Consider the following 25,245-nt stretch of genomic DNA (forward strand, 5'->3'; position numbering starts at 1 on the left):
GAACTTTAGAGTTCAAAGGAAACGTTACCTGTGGGGAAGGAGAGGCGAGGCGGAGAAATCTTAGCTCAAGGTGGAGAAGCTAGAAGAGATAAACAAACAAAAGTGTAAGTAACGGATGATGAAACTCAATGAAGAAGCATTGATATAAGAAGATGACTACCAGGGAGAAAACGTCTTAAACAGCGATGGAGGCTGAAGGGAGACGAGTATCTCGGCTGAAAAAAGAAGCAATATATTGTTCATTAGACACAGTCTTAAACAGCTACCGTAAAGACAGTTACTTTATCAAGAGATGAAGGGAGACAAGTGTATGAGCAAAGGGAAAACTTCTAATGATATTAACCGACACAGAGATTAAAACAACCATTTCAAAAGCAAACTCAGAGTGGAGAATCTCACCGGGGCGCTGCAGCAATCCGGCTAGATCGAGCAAATCATTCAACACCTACAACATTCAGAGACAAGGATTCACTAATCATCAAGGAAAAGAAGAACTCGCGAGCTTTTTTTTTTTTTTAGATTATGGATCGCTTACCATGGAAGAGGAGTTGGTGAGTAGTTGATTTGATTAAAGGGAGAGAGCTGAGGATTTGGAAGTAAGTTGATCTTGAGAATCAAAGAAAGGTGAGGAAGAGGTGGCGGCGTACGAGCTACATCGGAACTACGGCGAAAGGGGACTCGCCGATAGACTTCATCACCACATCGAGGTTCTAGGGAGACATGGCAAAGACGAGAAGCTCGAGGAGACTCTTGGCGATAGAGAGGTACACCGGAGAAGAAACTTGGCGAAGCTTTCACCGGATCGGATCATCAAATCGCATAGGAAGAAGTTGAAGAACTCAAGTCACCGTGTGTGTGTGTTGACGGACTCATCGAGGAAGAAACGAGAAGAAGAGTTGAAGTGAGTTGGGCCATAAGGTGGAGATTGTGGGTATATGGGCCCAATCTCATCTTCCAGCCCAAATGTCATAACCTGCAAAATAAAGGAAAGACGTTAGTTTTCCTTTTCACGTTATCATGTCGGTTAAACTAAATTGTTAAGTCAATTTGAAATAGGAAAGTCTGAGGACTATAAATAGGGATGTAGTCATAGCTTTTAGAATCATCCGAATACAAAGAGAACACTAGAGATAGAGAGATCAAGTTAGGCTTTGCTATTTGCATAAGAGTTGTCTTGTGATCTATATTGTGTTCTAAAGAAAACCTTTGAAGTTAATAAAACTAAGAGAAGTGTTTGTTTATACGATTGATCTTTAAGTCTTTTAAAGCACAAGTTGGATTAAAAACTCAACAAGTGAGAGAGATTCTTTCACCTCCCGATCACGTCTTCCCTTTCGTTCCTTTTCGGGATAACTGCTTTACCTATTTATACTCTCTAAATAAAAATACATAAAAACGGTAGCGTTTTGGTTTGTTCATAACAGCATCACTCCACATTTTACAATTTCATTGGTCTAACAAAAGATCCCCCGCCACGCCATCCAGACTCGCTCAGTCACTCCCACCCTCACCGTATCTCTGAACCTGCCGCGCTCCTCCTCCTCCTCCGGTGATGATAACCTTAGATTGGAAGCAGCGATTCAAGAGTGTCAGCCATCAAGCGCGTAGATTCGGTTCTAAGCTGGTATAGCTACTCACCATGCTGGAGAGGAATGTCAAGAACGAGGAAGATGGTAGAAAGAAGCAAAAGTTTCCCATTTCATTGTATATTTTTTCATTTCTCATTTTTCTCAACTAATATAATCGAAGAGAGAGAGAAGCAAAAGCAATCATTTGAGATCTTCGAGTTCATCATTTCATTACACATTAAGAAGGAAAGGAAGAAGAGGATAAAACGAAACAAAACGGAAATGGAAAAATTAGGAAGTGGCGGCGGCAGCGGAGACAGTAGCTTGAGGTGGTGGTGGAGATGGACGGAGAGTGATCTCGACCTTGTCGTGAACGCCTTGGAGCAAGAGTTCCCCTGGGAATGCCACTATTTTGCGCTTCTTGGCAGCTCTCAAAGTCCCAACCAAAGCTTCGAAGATGTTGGCACATCGATCGTCATTGAACAACACTCCAAACGTCACCTAAAAAACCCAACACACAACAATAAGGAACCAAAACCAAATCCTCTCAACATCTTTCTTAATCATTCAAAACATTCACAGGGAGAGAGAGAATTAACAATCCTCTAGATCTGATCGCATAAACCATAAAAAAAGAACAATTGACGATCTGAAAAGCAAATGAAATAAAGATTCCAAGATGTAGAGAGATCTAAGAAGAAGACCTTGTAAGAGCCATCGGGCTGGAGAGAACCAAGACGATGGATCTCTTCCTCAAGTTTCTGAATCTCCTCTTCTACGTTCATTCTTTCTTTTGGGATTCAAAGCAGAGACCTTTTTGAAGACAGCTCGATGGACAGATGATGATGATGATCTGTCTCCTCCTCCTCTCACCTCCAAACTAATATACTTATGTCTGAATCTGATTGATAATTGTTTTTCTCCTCCTATCCTGTTTAAAAAGGACCAAACGACCCCACATCACACTTATATGTTTTATATAAATTGAAAAATACCCCTAATATTTCAAAAAGCTTGCAACTTAATCCAAAAATTAAAAAATGTTTATCATCAGACCACCTTAATTTTGATTAGTTAACCTAAAGAGCAAAATGCGGCTTGTTCACGTTTTCGAAACTCTAGCCCAAGTAAATTAGAACAAAAAACAAAAATTAAGAGCTTGATGATAAAGTAAAAACTCGAGATATATATATAAAAAAAAAGAATAAAAGTCTTCATCTTTATCGTTCGTTTCATTCGCGACTCGTAAGAGAGAGAGGAGGAAGGAAGGATCTGTCTTCTCCCAATACACTAAGCACGAAACGAAAACCCTATCAAATCCGATCCAACGATGTCTGTTGAAGAAGCAACCAACGAGGCTCCTCCACCTTCTTCCGCCGCCAGCAAAGCGGCGCCTCTAGGCTCCTCCGTGATCCCGATCGTCAACAAGCTCCAAGACATCTTCGCCCAGCTCGGGAGCCAGTCCTCGATCGAGCTCCCTCAGGTGGCCGTCGTCGGGAGCCAGAGCAGCGGCAAGTCCAGCGTCCTCGAAGCCCTCGTCGGCCGAGACTTCCTCCCTCGCGGCAACGACATCTGCACTCGCCGCCCCCTCGTCCTCCAGCTCCTCCAGACCAAGAGCAAATCCAACGGCGGATCAGATGACGAGTGGGGAGAGTTCCTCCACCTCCCTAACAACCGTATCTACGACTTCTCCGAGATTCGTCGCGAAATTGAGGTTATTTTTTTTTTATTACCCTAATTGACTTTAATTACTTTCACTGCGTTTAAATGTGTAATAGTCACTCAACAACATCTTCTTTTTATTGTTTGTAGGCTGAGACGAATAGATTGGTGGGAGAGAACAAAGGTGTGTCGGACAAGCAGATTCGTTTGAAGATATTTTCTCCTAATGTGTTGGATATCACGCTTGTGGATCTCCCTGGTATCACTAAGGTCCCTGTTGGTGACCAGCCTACTGACATTGAAGCACGTATTAGAACCATGATCTTGTCTTACATCAAGCAGCCTAGCTGTTTGATACTGGCTGTTACTCCCGCCAATTCCGATTTGGCGAACTCTGATGCCCTTCAGATCGCAGGGAATGCTGATCCCGATGGTAAGTTTTCAGCTAAGAGAAAAAAAAAATGATTGTTTTAATGTGTAGTATCTGATGTTACTCATCTTCAATGTCTCCAGGTCACAGAACAATAGGTGTTATCACAAAGGTGAAATATCTCCTGTCCGAACTTTCTTTTTGCCTTTATCATGTAGTAGATATTTCATGTTTTTTTTTACGATCATTGTTCTCTCTGTTTTTAGTTGGATATCATGGACAGAGGTACTGATGCTCGTAACTTACTTCTTGGAAAAGTTGTTCCTTTACGACTTGGATATGTGGGAGTTGTTAACCGTTGCCAGGAGGTAAGATTGTGGTCTTGTGCTGACTCTTCCTGTACTCTTTATTTTTTTACTCTGATTTCTTAGACTCAATGCGGGTGATGATCTTTTCTTTGAATTTGTGGTTCGGCATTTTACGTAACGGTTAATTTCCTTTGATCTTTACTTTTTTTTCTTATAAACAGGATATTTTGCTAAACCGTTCTGTCAAGGAAGCACTTAGCGCAGAAGAGAAATTCTTCCGAAGTCGCCCAGTAAGTTGTATCATTTTGACGTATCCCCTCCTGATACTCTTGCGGTTTGTCTGATTATATATTTTTTTTTTCTTTTGTACGACACAGGCTTATCATGGTCTTGCTGATCGTTTGGGTATCCCTCAGCTAGCAAAGAAGTTAAATCAGGTATTTTCTGCAGTTTGGAATTATCCTTTTTTTTGAAGATGTTGCGCTACTCATCTCTTAGAGTTACTTACACTCTGTATCTCTTAGAGTTACTTTTTTTTCTCTCATCTCTGACAATCAGGATCTTCGTTTATTATGAAAGTTGTTGTATGTACTAATTGTTTTGTTGTTGTTGGCTAGTTTGTTTCCTTTCTCAGTTGATACAACTTTACAACATAACTAATCGAAGCTAGTCTTTCTGTTGCATTTTTTCTAGATCCTTGTTCAACATATCAAAGTTCTGCTTCCTGATTTGAAGTCGCGTATAAGTAATGCTTTGGTTGCCACAGCTAAGGAACATCAGAGTTATGGTGAAATTACAGAATCCACGGTAAGTTTTGATTGCCCAGTTCATTGTTAGCAGTGACACTGTTCTTGACTCTTGTAACTACCATTTGTTCCACTTTATTGTTAGCAATGTCACTGTTTTGACTATTTTCTCATGTCATTCATGGAGTCTTTTTTTTTTTTGAGTGGTAGAATTAGCATTTAAAGTGTTCTTATTTGCCGGGAAAGATTTCTGGGCACTTGGTAGTTAACTTGTTTATGCACATTTCTTATTATGCTACTTTGTCATTTCTTTATGACTTGCTTCGACTAGTCAAACTTATCCTATTCACTTGGTTTACTACACTTGAATCTGTAGGCTGGTCAAGGAGCTCTTCTCCTCAATTTTCTTTCAAAATACTGTGAAGGTAATATCTGAAACTGATATTTTGTTTTATGCTTTGTTTGGTTCGTAGTGTGTCTCACGGTTACTTTTTGAAACAGCATACTCTTCATTGCTGGATGGGAAAAGTGAAGAAATGTCTACGTCAGAGCTCTCTGGAGGAGCAAGGATTCACTATATTTTCCAGTCAATCTTTGTTAAGAGTTTGGAGGTTCGCTGCACAACTTATATCTATTTTTCACAGTCAATTCTTGTGAATTTAAGACTGGTGGACTTACCTTCACATGGCTTCTTCAGGAGGTTGATCCGTGTGAAGACTTAACAGATGATGATATTCGGACTGCAATCCAGAATGCAACTGGGCCAAGATCCGCATTATTTGTTCCAGACGTAGGTTTTTAATATGTTTCCTTACCCTTTCTAATTCCCAGGAGATCTAATTACAGTCCTTCGATACCAATTTTTTCTGCATAGGTTCCGTTTGAAGTTCTTGTTAGGAGGCAGATATCTCGTTTGTTAGATCCTAGCCTTCAGTGTGCTAGGTTCATTTTTGATGAGCTCGTAAAGGTGAGGTTTTCTTTTGGTTGCTGATAAATAATTATAATTTTGATATCATTTTATTCATAACTATGAATTTCTCTACAGATTAGTCATAAATGTATGATGAATGAGTTACAGCGCTTCCCTGTCCTGAGAAAACGCATGGATGAGGTTATTGGGGATTTCCTGCGAGAAGGTCTTGAACCCTCAGAAGCAATGATCGGTGATATCATTGATATGGAGGTCTGTTTAATGAATTCAAGATCCCTGTGATAATTGGTTGATTAGAAGGTCTTTTCAATCTTGACCAGTGATTTTCTCGTTTTCGATTGATTAGTTCTTTCTAAACTCGAACTTAGCTATTAGTGTTGGTTGTCATAACTGCCTCAGTGGTGATGTTAATATCTTGAGTGCTGTTCGCAGATGGATTACATAAACACTTCTCATCCTAATTTTATTGGCGGAACCAAGGCCGTGGAGGCTGCAATGCAAAACGTGAAGTCTTCTAGGGTTCCCCATCCTGTGGCACGACCAAAGGTCTGAAGCACTTTGAGAAACACATAAAAAATATATGCTCTGTATTGTTTCTTATACGTTTTATATGATGTAGCAGGATCCAGTGGACCTCGAGAAAACTTCTTCTTCTTCAGCAAGTCAGGTGAAATCTCGATCTTTTCTCGGCAGACAAGCTAATGGAATTGTCCCTGATCAGGTATGTCATTACTTAAATGTTATATACGTAAATCGATTTATCTTCAGGCAGTTAGAAATTTTCAAGCAAAATAGTTGTTATTTGACACTTCTTCATGATATGTTCTCAGGGAGTTGTATCCGCAGATGCTGAAAAAGCTGCACCAGCTGGTAAGGTTCTAATTACTGTTCATTTTCTGTTGCATGCAAGAGATAATTTAGCATGTTTCAGAAGATATTTTAGCTGTGTGATATATCTACATGTTTAAGAGCTAGAGATTCTGGGTAGAGTTTAACTGTGGTTTTAATTGGATACTTGATAGCAAATGCGAATGATTCAAGGTGGGGTATCCCTTCAATTTTCCGAGGTGGTGATAATCGGGCAGTTACCAAAGAAAACTTCTTAAACAAACCATTTAATGAAGCTGTTGAGGACATTTCTCAGAACTTATCGATGATCTATCTAAAGGAGGTGAATCTTCTGCGCTGTCATAGATTTTACATGTTGGTCATCCATGTTTTACTTACTTCACTATGCTGTTTGCTTTGCTTTCCTGAAGCCCCCAGCTGTCTTGAGGCCATCCGAAACCCATTCAGAACAGGAAGATGTCGAGATTCAGATTACAAAACTGTTGCTTAAATCATACTATGACATTGTGAGGAAAAATATTGAGGACTCAGTACCAAAAGCAATCATGCATTTCCTGGTAAGTACTTCATCTTGTGCAACAAAACCCTGTTGCTGAAAGGTACTGATACCACTTCTTTTTCGAACTCAGGTAAACCACACAAAACGTGAGCTGCACAATGTCTTCATCAAGAAGCTATACAGGTGATAATGGCTTGTTTTGATGCTTCACATCTGTGTTTGGATAGTCTCTTATTACTGGGTGGTTGTGTCATATGGTGCAGGGAGAACTTGTTTGAAGAAATGCTGCAAGAGCCGGATGAGGTAGCGGTTAAGAGGAAACGCACTCGAGAAACACTCCACATTCTTCAGCAAGCTTACAGGGTATGTTCCCAACTAGACCTTATCCGTTCAGCAAAAAAAAAAGTTTATATAACCATATGGTTTGGATTGTCAAACAGACACTAGACGAGTTGCCTATGGAAGCAGAATCAGTATGCAATGGTGGTACTGATACAACAGGTGTGTCAAAACATCTCGACTTGCCAGCATCTTCTTCGATGTATTCCACGAGCAGTTCATCATACTCGGCATCTCCATCTACGGGAAGAAGATCAAGAAGAGCAGGAGATCAACACCAAAATGGATATGGATTCTGACATGATGATCCGAAAATCAATATATATCGGACTTGTGAGAAGTGATGAACGCATTTCATTCATTTAATGGCTCTTATCAAGGTTTTGTTTGGTATTATTAAATTATGCGTTGGCAAAAGTGAAGAATCAAATATAGAAAGTTAAGACACTGGTTTTGGAGTCTGCATTGGTTTTGACTGTTTAAGGGAGTAAAGAAAGTGATATACTAGTTTCCCTGCAACAATAATAATGGGAAGCAAAACCCCTTTTCACATTTTTTTTTCTTCTTGGGTTTGGTCACATTAATAAATGTGATACATTATTTCACTCCTTTATATTATATTTGTGCAATACCTTTTCATTTTGTTATACGTTCTTATATCAACATTTTTTATCACAATCCAAAAAATCAGAGTCGTTATCCACTCAACTAGCTAACAGACGAGAGATGATTGCTTACTCTTTGGTTTTGAAGCCTAACACATGGCGTTGGTTAGCATTCTCCATGTTCCCTGGTCCGCATATGTTGCATTAACAATTTAACATCATATCCACCCACTTCTCTACGTGGCCGAGTTTCTTTACACAAAAATGTATGTTTAGACTTTTTAGGTTCTACTCTCTGCATCAATATAAGTGGTGTTAAAGATTTTTACACATGGATTAAAAAAATACAAACTTTAATACAAATTACCTTGATTATCTAAAAATATCATTAAATGAAATTAGTTTAGTCAATAAGAAAATAGGTAATATTTTGTAATTGATCACAAATTTCTACTATTAAATTCTATATAAAAGAGTGAGAATATCATTTATATAAAATAGTGAGAACATCAATTATATACAGTAATTTGTATGTCTTATTGGTTTGCCGCAGTTCTCTATCTCTCTCTCTCACTCTGAAGCACAAGAGATTTTGTGGATTTTTAAAATAACTGAATTTTTTCACAGACCTTTTCAATTATGTTAATCCATATATATAGAGTCCATTATATATATATATATATATATATTATAGATTATCATAGATTTTTATAATCATGTTGTTTTGTTTTATTATTGTTATGTAAAGTAACTATGTAAGAGAATATTATTGTTGCAAGCTATATGTTAACACTAACAATGAGGTACGTCAACAAGGTGTTAGTTTTTCTGAAAGGCATGTTACATGGTATATGAAAAGAATCTAAGTTTTATCAGTTTAAATGTGTCTTTTTAACATATGTCATTTAAAAATTTAAACAAACACTCAAAAATATTAATGCTCCTTTTCAGTTTGTTCACGAGATCATTGTATAAATTTGAATAGAATGGGAGCCATCTTGAGTAGTCACAAACAAGGGTGACATGGTTATAGCAAGGGGGATATGGCTGTCGGAATCAAACTTCATCGACCCAAAACAGAGAACACAGTAAGTAGCAAGACACAAGTTGAAAGAAATCTAGTGCATATATAACACAATACACAAGTATATACAAATATATATGTAAAGAGTTGTGAAACTAGAATAAACAAGGAAAGGGGAAAAAAAGAACCATCAACAGATGCGAGTCACAAAAACAAGTTTGCTGCATAAATATTATTTGATAAAAAAATAAAAAAAATCCCCAGAGTTTATGTTTGTCAACAAGCTCTTACACATAAAACACACACATTTATAAAAAAGCAATACTATCAGCGTGTTGGGGTGAGAAAGAGACGCAGCAAACGTCTGTGAGTCCATAACGGCTCCAGAACTCTTCAGTATCTGCGACACCGTGGATCCTGACTCTTCTCATGTTTTTCGTGTCTGGGTTGAAGTAGAAAACATAGAAGGGCTGGGCCCGGCCTGGCAGAGTTGTTGGGGAGAAAATGATTTCACCAGCCTTGTTGGTTCCTTGGGAAATCATACGCTTACCCATCCCCAGAGTGAAGGGAAGAGGCAAGGGAAGCTCAAATGATTGTCTGGACCACTCATGTTTCGTCACATCCTCCAGTATCCAAAGATTAAAACCGTCGAAAGAAGAAGCAGATCCCAAACAGTTTGGTACAACGACAGCTAGCTTCCCTTTGTAATCTATCAAAGATGTATAACCCTTCCAAACCAGGACCTCCTGAGGCGTTGTGATAAAACTTAGTATCCTCTCCTTTCTAACATCAAAACACACAAACACAAGAGTAGGAATACTTGTGTGACTTGTCACAGAAGCTCCATAATAGATGAAACCATTGATGCATAGTCCCGCAGTGAAAGGGAGATAATACGGGGAGGTAACTTGGGTGCTACGAGATACAACTACTCCTCCTCTTCCAAGTCTTATAACCTCGTGCTTGCACATCGTCAAACTAGGGTTATGAATATGATCAATCTCAGATGTCAACAGGGTCAACGCTTTGAATTGATCATGGACAGGATCGTATCCCAAGGATGTCCACGGTGCCTTGCAGTGAAAGGTAATGAATTGCCGCGTGCTAGGGTTACATATAATGAACGTTGTCCCATCTTTACAAGCCATAAAGCCATGGACGGAAAAATACTTGTAGACGTTGAAAGGCAAGGTCACTAAGGGTATTGTCATGTCTAGCTTGGCAACCAAAGAAGAAGAAGAAGAACAACAAGTTTCCTCTCCCGACAAGATGAACAGACGCTTGGGTTCACCAAATACACTGTTGGTGAAAGCGGCTACAAAACGGGAAGGCTTCGCAGCAGCGTAGTAAGAAGCGACGAATCTTTGGCTTCGGATAAGGGAATACCAAGTCTTGGACACGCATAGGAACTTCATAAGCGACTTTACAGGCAATCTAGTCAGTGTCTCCACCTCCATATCAAAAGGGAGGACGACATGTAGCTTACCTTGGGTCACACTCTTTGCATGCGATCTAGTCACTGTATCCATCTTCTTCAGATCAAGAGGGATCTCTTCCAAGATGCCCTTCTCATGTTCTTTGCGTTTCACCATGGAGGCTCCGGACGAAAACCCTTAATTCCACTCGATTGATAGATCTAGATGCATATATTTATTTTAATTCATATATTAGTGGTATAAAATTTTAACGTTAATCATATATTTAAAATTTTATATGCCTATTTCAAATATAATAATTTTATAATTTACATGATTTAATTAATCAATAGTTTAAAACCAATCATATGTATTTGTAGCTTCTTATTATATTTATGTTACTGTATTTAAATTTAGTTATTAAAAAAATTAATATATGCATGAAACAATATATTTGAAAATTATTTTATATCAAATTTATTTTCAATTTTGATCCGTCAACTTTCAAAGTCATATTTCTTTTTAGCAAATTTTTTTCTACATTTATTTATTTAAAAAAATATATTATTTTAATATATAAAAGTCTAAGATATGTCACAGTTATGTGTTGGCAAAATCAAGACACTGGTTTTGGAGTCTGCATTGGTTTTGACTGTTGAGTGAGTGAAGAAAGTCATATAGTTACCCTGCAACAATAATAATGGGAAGCAAAAACACTTTTCACATTTTTTTTGGTTGGATTACATTAATAAGTGTGATACATAATTTCACTCCTTTATATTATATTTCTGCAATCAGACTTTAAAACATTTTCATCTTTTAATTATATGTTGTTATATCAACATTTTTTATTTTCTTACAATCCAAAAAAATCAGAGTCGTTATCCAGTCAACTAGCAAACAGCCAAGAGACGATTGCTTACTCTTTGGTTAAGAAGCCTAACACATGGCGTTGGTTGGCATTCTCCATGTTCCCTGGTTGGATATGTTGCATTAATATATCTACCTACTGCTACGTGGGCTAGTATCTTCACGCAAATTTTTTTGTTTAGAATCTGATCTATTAAAACCGAAGTACATTTATTATTTCACCCTAATTTTTCCTAAATATTTACGGTTTGTGCCACTTTATTTAAAATAAATAATTATCTAATCTATTAAAACTGAAGTACATTTATTATTTCACCCTAATTTTTCCTAAATATTTACGGTTTGTGCCACTTTATTTAAAATAAATAATTAATTCAAACTATAATTACTACATTAATTATTTAGATTTTGCGGAAGAGTTCACTTACCTAAACTTAACATTTATGTTTACTACTTACTACTTACTGCTTTATATATTAATCATTTGAAATAAAAAATTTCAAGACTTGAAACCGGTCAAATGTTGGTGAATCTGACCACTTTAATATACTAAATCAATAAATATAACTAAAAATTTATTAATAATTTAAGAGAAATATTATACAAAGAAAAAAATAAATATAACTAAAAATCACAAATTAAAAAATTAAAATTTCTAAAAAATATAAAATAAAAATATATACCCGCCCTTTTTAAGAGCGGGTCAAAATCTAGTTATAGATTATTATTAGTACCCCCGACAACGCACTGACACCGACACACTTTCTTCATTTTGTGTGCCTGTAAACGAATCGGATATCAGAATCAATTCTCTTCAAGCGTACGAGCTGTGGAGGTTGATGCTGCACTTACAACAAGTGATTGTACTTTTTGTGTGCACAAAGTAATTGTACTTGATTAGCTTCAGAACATTGTGATAACAGATTTAAAGGATAACTCCAGAGAGAAATTAAGTAAAAAATTTCAAAATTCTCTCTCAGGCACAGCAACCAATGACCGGTCACCTACCTCTCCAGCATTAACTCAACACCGCAGCTACTAGTTTCTCCACCGCAAAAAAGCAGATCTCCGCCGCAACCACTTAACCCCGATGGAAAAAAATTAGCAAATAAAAAATCCCTTCGGTCAACCGGAAGATCTCCGCATGGCGAGCACTATCCAGAGGTTTCACCTCCGAGGAATCCCCTCCTTCTCTGCAAACTCTGGAACTTTAGTAGCAAACAGTGCGAAACCTTCTCTCGGACTTTAAAGTAGTTACAATATTTACCTCCGTGTGAGGACGTTAAAAGCAAAGGTCATTAAAGTTACGACTTGAAGTAGAAGAAGAAGCATACTTTTCAACTGGCTAGTTTGAAGATGGCTCACAGATACTCAAGAGCTGAGAAAGGAAAATGGAAGGAAGACTCGACTAGATCGGAACGACGTCGGCCGATTCAGATCCCGCAAACCGATAACTCTGCGCTGATAGAGGAGAACAAGCTTACCCTAATTGGGAGAGTTACAAACCCAGCGGTGCAGAAGACGCAATGGGTGGTAGAATGGCTCCTCCAGTACTGGAATGTAGAGGGCGAGCTCACAGGAAGAGAGCTGGGGCCGGAGCTCTTCCAAATCCGGTTCCCATCTGAAGAGGCGCTACAAACAGTACTCAGGAAAGGTCCTTACCATTACAAGAGATGGATGATACTTCTACAGAGGTGGGAACCTGTAGTCTCAGACTCTTTCCCGAGAATGATAGCTTTTTGGATAAGAATCCATGGACTCCCGCTACACTACTGGACAGAAGAAACGCTTGAGGCAATAGGAAAGGGGCTAGGTCCAAGATTGGGTAAAGATGTAGACCATGGAAGAATTAGAATTCTCATCGATGGTTTAAAGAACTTGGAGATGCATCTCCCGCTTCAGCTACCTACAGGAGAAGAAATATCAGTTAATCTGGAGTATGAAAAATTAGAGAAACACTGCTTCCTCTGTTTCTCACTCTGTCACGAGCAGGAAACCTGTCCCCGTAACAAAGACAAAGCAGATATCAAACTAGCACCGCAAGGTATTAGTCAGAGGAACACCTTGAGAAAGTTAGAGGACCAGCGGCGTAAACATGACAGTAGAAGACCGTTCTCCTTGAGCTCCAGAGATAGACAACTAGACCCCAGCGAACTAAGACGCAGTCAGGGATCAGTTTACTCAAGGCTTCAGAACTCAGAAAGAGCCCGCTACTATGTTGAAGACAACTCAAACCCTCTCAACTCAAGAGAGAGAGACAGATCAAGATATGGGGACTCTCGAAGAGAAAGAGACAGATCAAATGAGCGAGTCAGGTCTTCTCACCATAGCTTCCCTTCACAGCGTAAAAGCTCACCGATCAAGAGAACTACAAGGGACAGATCCCCATCTCAGAGAGATAGAGAAGATAGGAGAGCTCACTCTAGAGGCCACAACTCACAATACTCTAGAACTCCTACTCCTAGGCCACCCAGGGAAACAATGAACCTCCCAACTGCCTCAGTTCATGAGGAAGCCAATAGTCGATCAAGGGATCGGGTTCCTGCTTTGGAGAGACTAGAGATTGATCAGACGGCAGAGCCCCAAAGAGTCTCAGCCCTAGACAGACTTGAGGAAATGCCGGAACAGGAGCCAAGAAGAGTCTCAGCTTTAGAAAGATTAGAAGCTCCCCTCATTGATCCCCCCCCAAGACAAACAGGACTTTCCAACTCTTTATTAGCAAGACTTCAAGATGTAGAAATCCAGTATGCAGGGGAGGAGCACCAAAGCCCACAGTTTGGAGAAGGGTCAGGAAGAAGGATCCTAGAAACCCCGGAGGTCCTGACTCACCAGGAAAGCCCAAGGATTCCGGCAACTCTCAGAATAGGATCGGCCTCAGGAGGGCCTGCAAGCACAGGAAGGAAAAAGATCCCCCCAAAGTCAGCAACAAAAAGGATCGTAAAGCCAAAACCTCCAGCAAAAAGGAAACCACCGGTCAAGATAACAGGGGCTACAAATACTCGGGCCATCAGAAGCCCTATTCAAGGAACTCGCCTCTCTAAACAAATTACAACAAGAACAAGATCTGTAGCCCGTAAGAGACTATGTGTGGAGAGGAATGGACAGAGTCAAAGCTTACCTTTAAATAAGGATGATAACACAAATGTAGGGAGCTTGGGAGCAGGAACTAGCAGGAAGAAGGTGGATTTTCAAAATCCATCTCACCAAATTCCTTAGCTGTACTAAGTTGGAACTGTCAGGGTTTGGGTAGTGAACTGACAGTTCCAAGAATCCGGGAGCTTAAACGTGTACAAGCACCGGATATTTTGTACTTTATGGAGACAAAAAATCAAAATGAATTTGTGCTTTCAAATCTTCTTTCTCCAGAGTATCAACATCACTTCCTAGTTCCACCAAGAGGACTCAGTGGAGGATTAGCCCTGATTTGGAAGAAAGATATAGAGCTAACGGTGCTAAATTCCTCGACAAACTACATCGACACAAAGATTATCTACAAGAAGAATTCTTTCTTTGTTACCTTCATCTACGGGCCTCCGCAGCAAGAGAATAGAGCAGCTTTTTGGGAGGAAATCTCGTTACTGGGCCAAGGAAGAGAAGAAGCTTGGGCCCTTACTGGAGACTTTAATGACATCTTAGAAAACTCAGAGAAGACAGGAGGCCCAAGTAGACCAGAAGGATCTTTCATTGCGTTCAGAAGCTTTGTGACCATCAATGGCCTGTGGGATGTAAAGCACACGGGTAATCAACTTTCTTGGAGGGGTAAACGGAACACCCACGATATCAAATCAAGATTAGATCGGACGCTGGCGAATGTGGCGTGGTATGATATGTTCCCATCGGCAAGCTGCAATTACCTCAGATTTGAGGGCTCTGACCATCGGCCACTAATGACGTATCTGGAGACGCACTTACCAAAAATAAGAAGGCCCTTCAGATATGACAGAAGACTTAATGATAACCCTGAAGCGAGGAAGATTATTGAAGAAGCATGGGGATCGGATCAGACAGAGAGTGTAGAAACAAAAATTTCAAGATGCAGAAAGGAAATCATCAAGTGGGCAAAGGAACAGAGGGAAGCTAGAGCCAAAGAAGTTCTCCAAACACAGCAAGAGCTGGAACAGGAATTATCGGCACCTCACCCGGACACTTCAAAGATCTCAGCTTTGACAGCAGCCCTCGTCTCAGCTTACAGGGCGGAAGAACTATTCTGGAGGCAAAGGAGCAGAATTCTCTGGCTACAAGGTGGTGACAGAAATAGTGCTTTCTTCCATGCTGTCACTAAAGTGAGAAAGGCGATCAACAGAATTACAACTCTGGAAAACGCAGAAGGAATCCCGGTCTATGAAGAGGAAGAAATTGGGAGAGTTTTTGCAAATTTCTACCAGAAGCTCTTCTCAACAAATGGAAACACAGGATTCCGAACAGTAGAAGAAACAATCTCGGAGTGTATCACTAGCGAAATGAATGATCAACTCTGCCTAATCCCAGACGAGGAGGAAGTAAGGAGGGCTACCTTCGAGATTCATGCGGATAAAGCGCCGGGCCCTGACGGTTTCTCCGCAAGTTTTTACCAGTCTTTCTGGACTACTTTGGGCAAAGATATTTACCGAGAAATTCGGACCTTTTTTACTACAGGAAATATGGATTCACGCATCAACGAAACTCATGTTTGTCTAATCCCAAAAACCTCAACCCCCTCGACAGCAGCAGAGTATCGCCCCATCGCTCTCTGTAATGTCAGGTATAAAATAATTGCCAAGATCCTCACCAAGCGTCTACAGAAGTGGCTCCCGAGTCTGATATCTCCGCACCAATCAGCTTTTGTCCCGGGAAGGGCTATTTCAGATAACGTTCTCATCACACATGAGACTCTCCACTATCTGAAACAATCGGGAGCTATTAAGAGATGTTCGATGGTAGTCAAAACGGATATGAGCAAGGCCTACGACAGAATTGAATGGGGTTTCTTGGAGAAGGTTCTGAAAATTATGGGTTTTAGAGATGTGTTGATCAGATGGGTTATGGAATGTGTCACTACGGTGACATACTCATTCCTAATCAATGGAGCAGCACGAGAACAAGTCACCCCCTCGAGAGGACTTCGCCAAGGAGATCCGCTCTCCCCGTACTTGTTCATCCTGTGCACAGAGGTGCTATCAGGCCTGTGCAAAAACGCCCAGTCGCAAGGCAAGCTTCGAGGGCTCCAGGTCACACAGAAAAGTCCTTTCATCAATCATCTCTTGTTTGCCGACGATACCATGCTGTTCTGCAAAACAAGTGTAAAGAATTGTCGAGCTTTATGCACAATACTCAGAAGATACGAACAAAGCTCGGGGCAAAGCATAAACTTGGAGAAGTCAGCAGTGACTTTTTCCTCAAAGACACCTGAGAGCATTAGAGACAGAGTGAAAGCTATGTTGGGTATCCCACTAGAAGGAGGTTTGGGTAAGTACCTTGGGCTTCCTGAAACCTTTGGCCGCAGGAAAACAGATGTGTTCACAGGAATCGTCGACAAAATCAGACAAAGAGCTCAGTCGTGGTCAACAAAATTCCTGTCGGGTGCAGGTAAGCATGTCATGCTACAATCAGTCCTGACCGCCCTTCCAACCTATTCTATGTCGAGCTTTAAAATCCCAAAATCGCTCTGCAATAGAATTCAATCCATCCTCACTAGGTTTTGGTGGGATAGTGCACCGGATAAGCGAAAAATCTCTTGGGTAGCATGGAGTAGCATGGCGCAGCCCAAATGCAGAGGAGGGCTAGGTTTCAAGAAGATAGAAGAGTACAATGACTCCCTGTTGGGAAAACTTAGCTGGAGGCTGCTCAATAACCCGGATTCGCTCCTGGCTCAAGTCCTTAAAGGCAAGTATTTCCCGGAGTCTTCATTCCTGGAAAGTGAACCGAAAAAAGGCTCTTCTCATGGTTGGACTAGCATCTTGGCTGGGAAGGCAGTGCTAGAAAAAGGTCTTGGCTTTTTAGTAGGAGACGGGAAAAATATTAGAGTCTGGTCGGATAAGTGGATCTCCCCTGCAAGACCTATGGCTCCAATAGGACCTCCTAACTATGTGAATCAAGACTTGCTGGTAGCAGATTTGTTGGATCAGCAGACTAATGAGTGGGATTTACAAAAAATCAGGCTCCATTTACCTCAGTATGAGGAATTAATCAGGCTTATTATTCCAGGTTCCTCAAAACCAATGGATAAGCTGGTTTGGCTACCTGATCCATCAGGAGTTTACTCTACTAAATCAGGCTATAGAAAGATCTGTGAACTGGAAGAACCGGTCATACCAGGCTCCTTTGATTGGATGAAGAATGTTTGGAACCTCCATTCCTCACCGAAGATTCACCATTTCCTTTGGAGAATGCTCAACAATGCGCTGCCTGTGGGAACCCTCCTTGCGATAAGAGGAATCCAATCAGAACTAAGCTGCAAAAGGTGTGGAGAACAAGAATCCATAGAACACCTCTTCATTAACTGCCCTTTTGCAACTGAGTTCTGGTCAAAGGCTCCCTTAACAACCACTCCAGGAAGTATTGAAGACCCAATCACTCTCAAATTTTGGATTGAGGCATTCATAAAATCGGGATCTCTGCCACCTCTTGGAATTACTGAAACTCCTCTGGTACCTTGGCTCCTTTGGAACCTCTGGAAATCGAGGAACTTGTTGATTTTTGAGGGAAAAAATTTTCAGGTAGAAGATATTATCTCTAAAGCCATAGTGGAAGCTCGGGCCTGGGAAGAGGCGAACTCTAAAAAACAGAAGCAAGCCAAAAGGCCAGTATCTACGAGAAGACCTCAGGCGGGACCCTCCTGTTGGACGGATGGCGCTTGGCAGGAAGCATCCATGGCAGGAGGAATGGGCTGGATTATCAAGAACTCAGAAGGTGAAGTGCTCGCTAGAGGATCTTCCAACAGGTCACATGTGTGCTCTGCTCTAATGGCCGAATCGCTGGCGGTTAGGGAAGCTCTTGGAAAGGCAAAAGAGTTAAATCTCCAAAGTCTCCATATATTTTCGGACTCCCAAGTCCTTGTCTCGGCCCTTTGTCAAGGGTTGGATTTGAACGAGATTGCAGGTGTCCAAATGGATATCAAAATCCTTGCCACTCTCTTCAGTCCGTTGTCTTTCTCTTGTATTCCTCGGTTAGAAAACTTACAAGCTGATTCCTTGGCAAAATCAGGTCTTGATCGCTTTGTAGCCTAAACTCTTCATCTTTAGTATTAGTAATGGTATCCTTGGTTTGACAAAAAAAAAAAAAAAAAGGATAACTCCAGCAAGTTAATCAATTAAGCTCCTTAGTTTTGCTATGCAAATGATAGAAACGAATATTATATATTAGACAATCTCTAAAGAGCAAAAGTGTGGTGGCTTCTGTCGACGTTTTATTATTATTTGCGAAGAACACACAGCTTATAGGATAATTAATCATATTACTCATACAACAATTATTACAAGAAAAAGAAAACAATTATTACATGACCTCCATCACAAACAAAAAAAAATACAAAGAGAGAGATTTAAAATTAGTTTAATCAAAGCATATAATGGTCGGGTCGCAGCAGCAGTCATCCACAAAGCAGCAACAACACATGGCCGCAAGACTGCAAAACCAAAAACACATCAATTTTAGTTAAAGGCAAACTTCTTACAGCTTTTCTTGAAGATCGACAATATCTACATTGTGCAAGTGCATTCATAAATTCCATAAGATCTTAAATTTGCAAACCTTGTATAATTTATAGAAAACAAAACAGTCCAATGAAACTAGACAGAACACTTACAATCCTTCAAGAAAACCAGCTTTCTTTCTTGGCGGTGCAGGTGGTGGTGGTGGGGGAGCATAATACTGCGGCGGTGCTCCTACAGGTGGCGGCGGGCCTTGCGGGTAACTTCCCGGTGCAGGGTAAGGATAAGCATACTTTGGTTCGCTCATGTTTATGCTAGATGATCAAATCACTCAAAAAGCACTGATGAACCTTATCAGAAAAATGGAAACAGAGGAAAATAATAATAATAGAGACAAGAGAGAGAGAGAGGACAGGGATTGCGATCTTTAGAGCGCTAGTGTGGGGCTTTGTCGACGTGTATTTATATTTGCCAATGAACACAGCTTGAAAGATAAGTCTCTCATAATAGAGTACTAACAAAATAATAAATTTATTTTTTCGGTAAGAAGACTTTATTGGAGCCTTTGAGAATAATCTTGAAAGTACACAACACCACTGTCAAAAGTGTAGGGGAACCAATGCTTATTAGTGGAACATTCTAGTGTGTGATGCAAGCAAAAAAGGTGAAGCAACATGGTTGCTTTTGTTTTGGAGCTCTTCTTTGCAAAACAAAGTTCACAAGTAGGTTTTTTTTAGGCAGCTACATGTACGAGAGACACGAGTATAACTTCGATTTGTATCGAGACGGACTTAATGGAAATAACTATGAATCTGATGGACTGACCAACATTCGTGACAGAAATCGAAATGTTTCAGAGATTATAAAAAAGCTTTGAAAATGTGAATCTAATTTATATTTCTTGGAGTAGGAATGATCAGACTGACTCGCTAGCAAAAAAAAACAAGATCTAGAAACTATATTTATTTTCATATAGATCAGATTTGGATAGACAGAGGTATTCCTCGGGAATCAGCTCGTCTGACCATCACTTGATATAGTTTAAACGAAAAGTGATAAAAAGGAAAATTTTCTTTAGTTTTTTTTTTCCTTTTCGGACCAAAAAGGAGTAATTATCTACATATCGATGACATAAAAATAGAAAAAGTAGCTAGGACTGCGATATAGACTCAAAAGAGTTTTTCTTCTACACAAATTGTTTTATATGGTTGTTTGGATTGGACATGGAAGTTTGTTTATCTCACATGATGTAGTGGGTTATCTTTTAGCTTCATCTTATGGTCCCAAAGTCGTCCACTATAGAGTGGCGCACAAGTTCTTCTTTCTTATGGCACAAGTTGACCATGTTATGCTACGTGTCATGAAACAAATGGTTATTTTTGGATATAATTTTCTTAAGAAACAAGAAGGGAAACACGCGCACCTACTCCCTTCATTCTTTATCCTCTCTTCTTATATTAACGCATGAAACATGCAACCCAATCTCTTCAGTTTGCACTCAAAACCTCCTAACTTTACAGATTCAGACCTACCAAATGGCACCATCATCTGCGATGTTCATGCTCTCCTCCTATCCTCAAATTCAGCAGTTACCAACAACACACAATAGTACTCTGCAGCCACAACAACAGGAACCGTCTCTGCCGGTGGTTAAATGTCACCTTCCGGCAAGAAGCTCATCAGAAAGTTCTGAAAGTTCTCGTTCCAAGTTTATTTTCTGGCTGTTTGGTGATCCTGCTACCTACGACAAGAGGTTCCAACGAGCTGTTGAACTTAGTTGCTCCTGATGGAGGTTCTTCCTACTTTCTTCTTTTGTGTGTGTTGTAAATGAACATATGTAATTTCTTCCTCATAATCTCATCATGTTCTGTAATATACAATAATGAAATCGTTTGAAGATGTTTGATACACCTAAAAAACTTTTATCAATCGTATCAACTGAACATAAACTGAAATTGACACATCAAAAGCATTTCAAGAAGTAAGAACAGAGTTTAGGACGAAGAGCTTTTACTTCTGTTCGATTCCGCTTGGCCATGTCAGATTCTTTACAGGCTCGAGAATAGCTTCAACCTCACACAGAGTTTCTTCATCAATCCCCAAACCTTCAAGCTCTGTAACTGCTTCAACATTTTCTTCTACCTAATTTCAAAAAACCAACCACACGTATTACATCTTAAACTCTGATTCACACATGATATATATGGTTGAAATGGATTCACAGGAAAGTCTTAAGACTTGAATTACGTACCTGTGAGACAGAGCTCATTCCAACCAACACTGATGAAACCTCCTTGTTTCCTAAGCTGTATTGCAGTGCTAACTTTGTGACCTTCTTACCCTTTGTTTTACAATGAGCTACAGCGGCTTTGCAAGCTGACTACACAAAAGCAGCAACGGTGTTGTAACACTGACGGTTTGTTTCAGATACTAGTTGTTACAAAAGAATGTTAAACCTTTAGCTCGTGGGGAGCAGGGTGCCTTTCAGAAGGACCTTGTTCTGTAAGAAGACCCATTGACAATGGAGCAGCACTTATCACACCCACACCTTTCCTCTTCAAGTAAGGTAGCAAATCCAGTAAAGTCGAATCGTTTATACCGTAATGGCAGTATGATAATATCACATCGATCGTCCCTGGAGGCACTCGGTCAAGAACATAAGTGAAAATACTCAACGGAAGACCAGTGATACCGATGAACCGTGTCTTCCCTTCCTGTTTCAGTTTCTGGAGAGCAGGAATGGTTTCACTCACAATCTGCCAGCCATGGAAACAACAACCATTAGCACAGACACACATAGGCAGTGAAAGAACTAAGAAGAGGACCTGATCAAGAGAACCGAACTCAATGTCATGGCAATGAAGTATGTCAAGGTAATCTAGCTGAAGCCTCTCCAAGCTCTGGTCGACGCTCTTTCTTACTCTCTCAGCACTGAAATTAAAACCTTCTTCTTTATAACGTCCACACTTGGTCGCCACAATGTAGTCACTTCTAGGGACATGTAGAGCCTTGAGTGCCTTACCAAGCATTTTCTCCGAAACTGTTCCTCCATAATACCTTCACACAGTAGTGAAACATTCCAAAACTTAACCAGCAACTAGTTGGAAAAGATTGTTGACATTATTGCAAGATAATCTCCAGAAACAGATATGAAGAGAGAGAGAGAGAGAGAGAGAGAGAGAGAGAGAGAGAGAGAGAGAGAGAGAGAGAGAGAGAGAGAGAGAAGTGAATACGGCGAAGTGTCGAAGAAGTTAATGCCGAGTCGAAAAGCCTGGCGCACGGTGGCGATGGCATCATCTTCAGCGACACTTCCGAGCGGAGAGGCGCCAAAACCAACTGAACTAACTTTGAGACCTGTGTTTCCCAGAGGCCGTAGCTCCAGCTTAGCCATTGCCATAGAACAACCAAACAGCTTATCATCCATTCATAGATAATATAGATGAGAAGTCAACGACACTTGTTTTGGATCTCTTTGTACGCATTGGTCCTACAACAAAATTACGAAAGTACCCTTTTCAAGCTAATTCAAACATGACTAGACGTTTTCTTTAACTGATCGAAACATTTGTCACTTTGTTGTCTGCAATTTAAGAAAACAAAAGAGACGATATTATTTTAATCCTAGTCCCAAGTCATTAAAGAGGATGCTGAGTGATTACAAGAATCTTTTTCATTTGTAAAGCTGCTTGAATCTCCGACATGCCTCCAAGATGTTCTCTCTGTGACCAAAGGCGCTAACACGAACAAACCCTTCACCTCCAGGTCCAAACCCGCTCCCTGGAGTTGTAACCACGTGAGTCTTCTCCAGAATCTCAGCAAACACATCCCATGAGCTTTGCTTCGGGAAATGAACCCAAACGTAAGGCGCATTCTTTCCTCCATACACATCATATCCGAGAGAAGTGAATGTGTCTATGATTATGTTTGTGTTTTCTTTGTAGAACCCAACCACCTTGTGCATTGCCTGCAATATTTAAATAAAAAAAAGACCCAAGTCATATTCAGAAATGGGTTTAAGGTTTGAAATCTCTCTTTAGCTACTACTACACTAACCTCAAGTCCTTCTGGTGTAAGGCAAGCAAGAGCACCAGCTTGAGAGAGATTGGAGGCACCGTTGAAACAAGTGCAGACAATTCGATTGAAGTCTTTTGCAACAGGGAAGCCGTCTGAATAGAGCAGCTTCTTCGGGATGACTGTCCAACCAAGTCTAACTCCGGTGAAACCTGCGTATTTACTGAAGGAAGCTGTCTCCATAGCGACCTGTAAAGGAGTTGCGTCCATCAAGAAGGTTGTTATTGAACTTTTGAAACTTATAATCACTCATTTTATTACCTCTTCTGCTCCAGGGATTTCGAAAATGGAGCGTGGGTTATCATCAGACATATACATTGCATATGCGGAATCATACACTATGATTGATCCGTTCTTCTTTGCAAACTGTACTAACTGAGTCAGTTGATCCCTCGTGGCAGCAGCACCCGTAGGGTTGTTTGGGGAACAGAAGAAAATGATGTCCGTCCTGCCAACAGTTGATAAGTCTGGGAAGAAGCCGTTCTCTGGAGTGCATCTCATGTACTCAATGTTCCCATACTTCTGCACATCTGTGTTAAATTGTCCGGTCTGACCCATAATAACACTGGAGTCCACATAAGCCTGTAATGGCAAGAAAAGCACAGTTAAAAAAGAGTTACTGAAGGAAAAGTAGACAAGACTATAACTGTAGTTTTGGTATCAGATCTGCCCAATTACCGGATATGAAGGATCTTGAACAGCAACTGTAACATTGGAACCAAACATAACCTGCAACAAGTGTAATCAAGAAAACAGCTGTTCAGTTTCATTGATATTCCATCGGAGTGAGGATGAACAGTCGGTAAATTAAACAAACCTGGAGACGTGAGATATCACATTTGGCACCATCAGAAACGAAGATGTCATCTTCACCTATGCCAAGGCCACTGTAGTATGTTTTGGCAAGAGCAGCTCTCAGTGGCTGTTCAAATGTGTGTGAAACAAAGGTTTAGCTTGGATAAATAATTTACAAAGGAAGCTATAAGAATTTTTACAAGTATGAAGCAGGTCTAAAACCATCTTGAAAAAGCAAAATAATAATTAGAGAGAATGCATGAGGTGGCAATGGAGGGTGGGTGCACTGACCTTTGCACCTTGTTCAGCACCATAACCACTATATCCCTCTACTGTGGACAACTCATGAGCTTTCTGCCAGAGAAAACAAGACATAATTAATCTCTAACAAATATATTAAGTTTTCATTCTTTTAGACGGCAGATAAGTTCTCGTCCTCCAAACCAAAATAGAGAAAATGTATTTGTTTTGTCAAAATGCATGCACACTAAGGCAGTATTAGTTAAATCAGTTAAAGATACATGATAAGTTAAAAAAAAAGGAGGTACCTTTGCCATTGCAGAAGTGATCACTTCTGGAATTGGCTCAGTTGTGTCACCTATCCCAAGACTGATAATTTGCGCATCTGGGTACTTCAGCAAATGTGCAGACCTTCTTCTTGCAATCTGTTTGCATTTCCCCAAAAGACAAAGACGATGATATAACTAACTGCACGGGTAGCCCCAATGGGTATATGGCTTATTCATATTTCAGATCACTGCAAGCTTGCTTTTTAAAAACTAGTACTTGGTAGGTACATCAACAACATTTTCTTTTGTCAAAAGGCATTGCCAGAAAATTCAAACAAGTATCAGAAATATTTAAGTAAAGACAGAAACAGATAACAAACCTCCGGGAAGAGGTAACCAGCCTGGAGTTTGGACATGTTTGAATTCCGTGACACATTTGTCTTATATTCTACCAAAAGAAAAAAAAAAGTAAAGACATAATATTTTGAAAGCAAACAGACATAACATCTGAGAATAAAAAATACCTGATCTTACTAATCAATCATTACAACAAAAAGCAATATAAAGAGATATGTGTTGAAAGAGAGCAAGAAGAAGACTTGACTTACCAATCTTATCTTGTGGGGTTGCAACGCATTTGCAAGTGTTGACCCGTTTTGGCATTGGTAAACAACCATTTCGACTTCTGAAAGAGATAAAGTGATAAACAATCACAATGTTAATATCATCGCAAGCAAAAATGCACTATTCAATGATCATTAAACTAAAAATCTGTTTTTTTTTTACTATTACAATTAAGTACAGAACAGAAGTACTAGGCTGGTCAGTAGAAGAGAGATCATAAAAGTCAACGCACCTGAGATTAAAACTTGAAGGGGCTAAAAAGGTGGATGAGGAAGAAGAGATCATGGAAGAAGTTAACTGATGAGTCGACGACGACATTTTTCACACTTAGTTAAAGAGAGAGCTCAATGGTTTTGGCAGGAAATGAGGCAAAGAAGAACACAAATGAACGTGTTTGGGTTTTTCTGATCATCTACTAGGGTTCTTCTTCGG

General features: G+C 40.0%; 7 protein-coding genes across 8 annotated transcripts; 2 read left to right on the forward strand and 5 right to left on the reverse strand.

Annotated features, from left to right (window-relative positions):
- Positions 1-1,757: 1,757 nt before the first annotated feature.
- LOC108837458 (costars family protein ST45-2) lies at positions 1,758-2,500 on the reverse strand. The gene is made up of 2 exons (XM_018610503.2): positions 2,273-2,500; positions 1,758-2,069 (listed from the first exon to the last, which is right to left on the reverse strand). The coding sequence occupies exons 1-2, from the start codon at positions 2,351-2,353 to the stop codon at positions 1,860-1,862; spliced, it is 291 nt and encodes a 96-aa protein (XP_018466005.2). The 5' UTR covers positions 2,354-2,500; the 3' UTR covers positions 1,758-1,859.
- Positions 2,501-2,777: 277 nt separating this feature from the next.
- Positions 2,778-7,916, forward strand: LOC108839751 (dynamin-related protein 3A). 2 transcript variants are annotated; one of them, XM_018612526.2, is made up of 20 exons: positions 2,778-3,282; positions 3,381-3,663; positions 3,744-3,772; positions 3,867-3,968; positions 4,130-4,198; positions 4,286-4,345; positions 4,602-4,715; positions 5,031-5,079; positions 5,156-5,265; positions 5,352-5,444; positions 5,529-5,621; positions 5,700-5,837; positions 6,018-6,131; positions 6,205-6,306; positions 6,416-6,455; positions 6,608-6,756; positions 6,845-6,991; positions 7,064-7,116; positions 7,197-7,296; positions 7,374-7,916. In XM_018612526.2, the coding sequence occupies exons 1-20, from the start codon at positions 2,899-2,901 to the stop codon at positions 7,569-7,571; spliced, it is 2,427 nt and encodes an 808-aa protein (XP_018468028.1). In that variant the 5' UTR covers positions 2,778-2,898; the 3' UTR covers positions 7,572-7,916. The 2 variants fall into 2 exon arrangements, with proteins under 2 accessions (XP_018468028.1, XP_018468029.1); XM_018612527.2 differs by having other exon boundaries at positions 2,779-3,282; positions 6,208-6,306.
- Positions 7,917-9,091: 1,175 nt separating this feature from the next.
- Positions 9,092-10,523, reverse strand: LOC130498840 (F-box protein At1g30790-like). Its single transcript, XM_056992488.1, has one exon. The coding sequence runs from the start codon at positions 10,491-10,493 to the stop codon at positions 9,210-9,212; it is 1,284 nt and encodes a 427-aa protein (XP_056848468.1). The 5' UTR covers positions 10,494-10,523; the 3' UTR covers positions 9,092-9,209.
- Positions 10,524-18,535: 8,012 nt separating this feature from the next.
- LOC108840583 (protein CYSTEINE-RICH TRANSMEMBRANE MODULE 11) lies at positions 18,536-19,257 on the reverse strand. Its single transcript, XM_057003824.1, has 2 exons — positions 18,970-19,257; positions 18,536-18,789 (listed from the first exon to the last, which is right to left on the reverse strand). The coding sequence occupies exons 1-2, from the start codon at positions 19,119-19,121 to the stop codon at positions 18,717-18,719; spliced, it is 225 nt and encodes a 74-aa protein (XP_056859804.1). The 5' UTR covers positions 19,122-19,257; the 3' UTR covers positions 18,536-18,716.
- A 953-nt stretch (positions 19,258-20,210) lies between these two features.
- LOC130508361 (uncharacterized) lies at positions 20,211-20,715 on the forward strand. The gene has a single exon (XM_057003823.1). It carries the CDS (start codon positions 20,350-20,352, stop codon positions 20,599-20,601), a length of 252 nt encoding a protein of 83 aa, XP_056859803.1. The 5' UTR covers positions 20,211-20,349; the 3' UTR covers positions 20,602-20,715.
- On the reverse strand, positions 20,643-22,238 carry LOC130508360 (L-galactose dehydrogenase-like). The gene is made up of 6 exons (XM_057003822.1): positions 22,048-22,238; positions 21,640-21,871; positions 21,271-21,570; positions 21,066-21,194; positions 20,829-20,956; positions 20,643-20,681 (listed from the first exon to the last, which is right to left on the reverse strand). The coding sequence occupies exons 1-6, from the start codon at positions 22,236-22,238 to the stop codon at positions 20,675-20,677; spliced, it is 987 nt and encodes a 328-aa protein (XP_056859802.1). The 3' UTR covers positions 20,643-20,674.
- Positions 22,239-22,335: 97 nt separating this feature from the next.
- Positions 22,336-25,211, reverse strand: LOC108842393 (LL-diaminopimelate aminotransferase, chloroplastic). The gene is made up of 10 exons (XM_018615291.2): positions 25,046-25,211; positions 24,798-24,874; positions 24,570-24,637; positions 24,229-24,345; positions 23,972-24,034; positions 23,703-23,807; positions 23,564-23,614; positions 23,147-23,467; positions 22,868-23,074; positions 22,336-22,778 (listed from the first exon to the last, which is right to left on the reverse strand). The coding sequence occupies exons 1-10, from the start codon at positions 25,129-25,131 to the stop codon at positions 22,485-22,487; spliced, it is 1,389 nt and encodes a 462-aa protein (XP_018470793.1). The 5' UTR covers positions 25,132-25,211; the 3' UTR covers positions 22,336-22,484.
- Positions 25,212-25,245: the final 34 nt, after the last annotated feature.

Source organism: Raphanus sativus, chromosome 2, assembly GCF_000801105.2.
Source record: "Raphanus sativus cultivar WK10039 chromosome 2, ASM80110v3, whole genome shotgun sequence".
Lineage (NCBI taxonomy): Eukaryota > Viridiplantae > Streptophyta > Magnoliopsida > Brassicales > Brassicaceae > Raphanus > Raphanus sativus.

Excerpts from the sequence above, each read along its gene's own strand:
- LOC108837458 (XM_018610503.2), bottom strand. The coding sequence starts at position 2,353 with ATGAACGTAGAAGAGGAGATTCAGAAACTTGAGGAAGAGATCCATCGT. Across the intron at positions 2,070-2,272 it reads AGCCCGATGGCTCTTACAAG|GTGACGTTTGGAGTGTTGTT; the intron begins GTCTTCTTCTTA and ends TGGGTTTTTTAG.
- LOC108839751 (XM_018612526.2), top strand. The coding sequence starts at position 2,899 with ATGTCTGTTGAAGAAGCAACCAACGAGGCTCCTCCACCTTCTTCCGCC. Across the intron at positions 5,445-5,528 it reads CCGCATTATTTGTTCCAGAC|GTTCCGTTTGAAGTTCTTGT; the intron begins GTAGGTTTTTAA and ends TTTTCTGCATAG. Across the intron at positions 5,622-5,699 it reads TTTTTGATGAGCTCGTAAAG|ATTAGTCATAAATGTATGAT; the intron begins GTGAGGTTTTCT and ends ATTTCTCTACAG.
- LOC130498840 (XM_056992488.1), bottom strand. The coding sequence starts at position 10,493 with ATGGTGAAACGCAAAGAACATGAGAAGGGCATCTTGGAAGAGATCCCT.
- LOC108840583 (XM_057003824.1), bottom strand. The coding sequence starts at position 19,121 with ATGAGCGAACCAAAGTATGCTTATCCTTACCCTGCACCGGGAAGTTAC. Across the intron at positions 18,790-18,969 it reads GCTGGTTTTCTTGAAGGATT|TCTTGCGGCCATGTGTTGTT; the intron begins GTAAGTGTTCTG and ends TTGGTTTTGCAG.
- LOC130508361 (XM_057003823.1), top strand. The coding sequence starts at position 20,350 with ATGGCACCATCATCTGCGATGTTCATGCTCTCCTCCTATCCTCAAATT.
- LOC130508360 (XM_057003822.1), bottom strand. The coding sequence starts at position 22,238 with ATGGATGATAAGCTGTTTGGTTGTTCTATGGCAATGGCTAAGCTGGAG. Across the intron at positions 21,571-21,639 it reads AGTTCGGTTCTCTTGATCAG|ATTGTGAGTGAAACCATTCC; the intron begins GTCCTCTTCTTA and ends CATGGCTGGCAG. Across the intron at positions 21,195-21,270 it reads CTGCTCCCCACGAGCTAAAG|TCAGCTTGCAAAGCCGCTGT; the intron begins GTTTAACATTCT and ends GCTTTTGTGTAG.
- LOC108842393 (XM_018615291.2), bottom strand. The coding sequence starts at position 25,131 with ATGTCGTCGTCGACTCATCAGTTAACTTCTTCCATGATCTCTTCTTCC. Across the intron at positions 24,346-24,569 it reads CTGGTTACCTCTTCCCGGAG|ATTGCAAGAAGAAGGTCTGC; the intron begins GTTTGTTATCTG and ends AAATGCAAACAG. Across the intron at positions 23,075-23,146 it reads AAATCCCTGGAGCAGAAGAG|GTCGCTATGGAGACAGCTTC; the intron begins GTAATAAAATGA and ends ACTCCTTTACAG.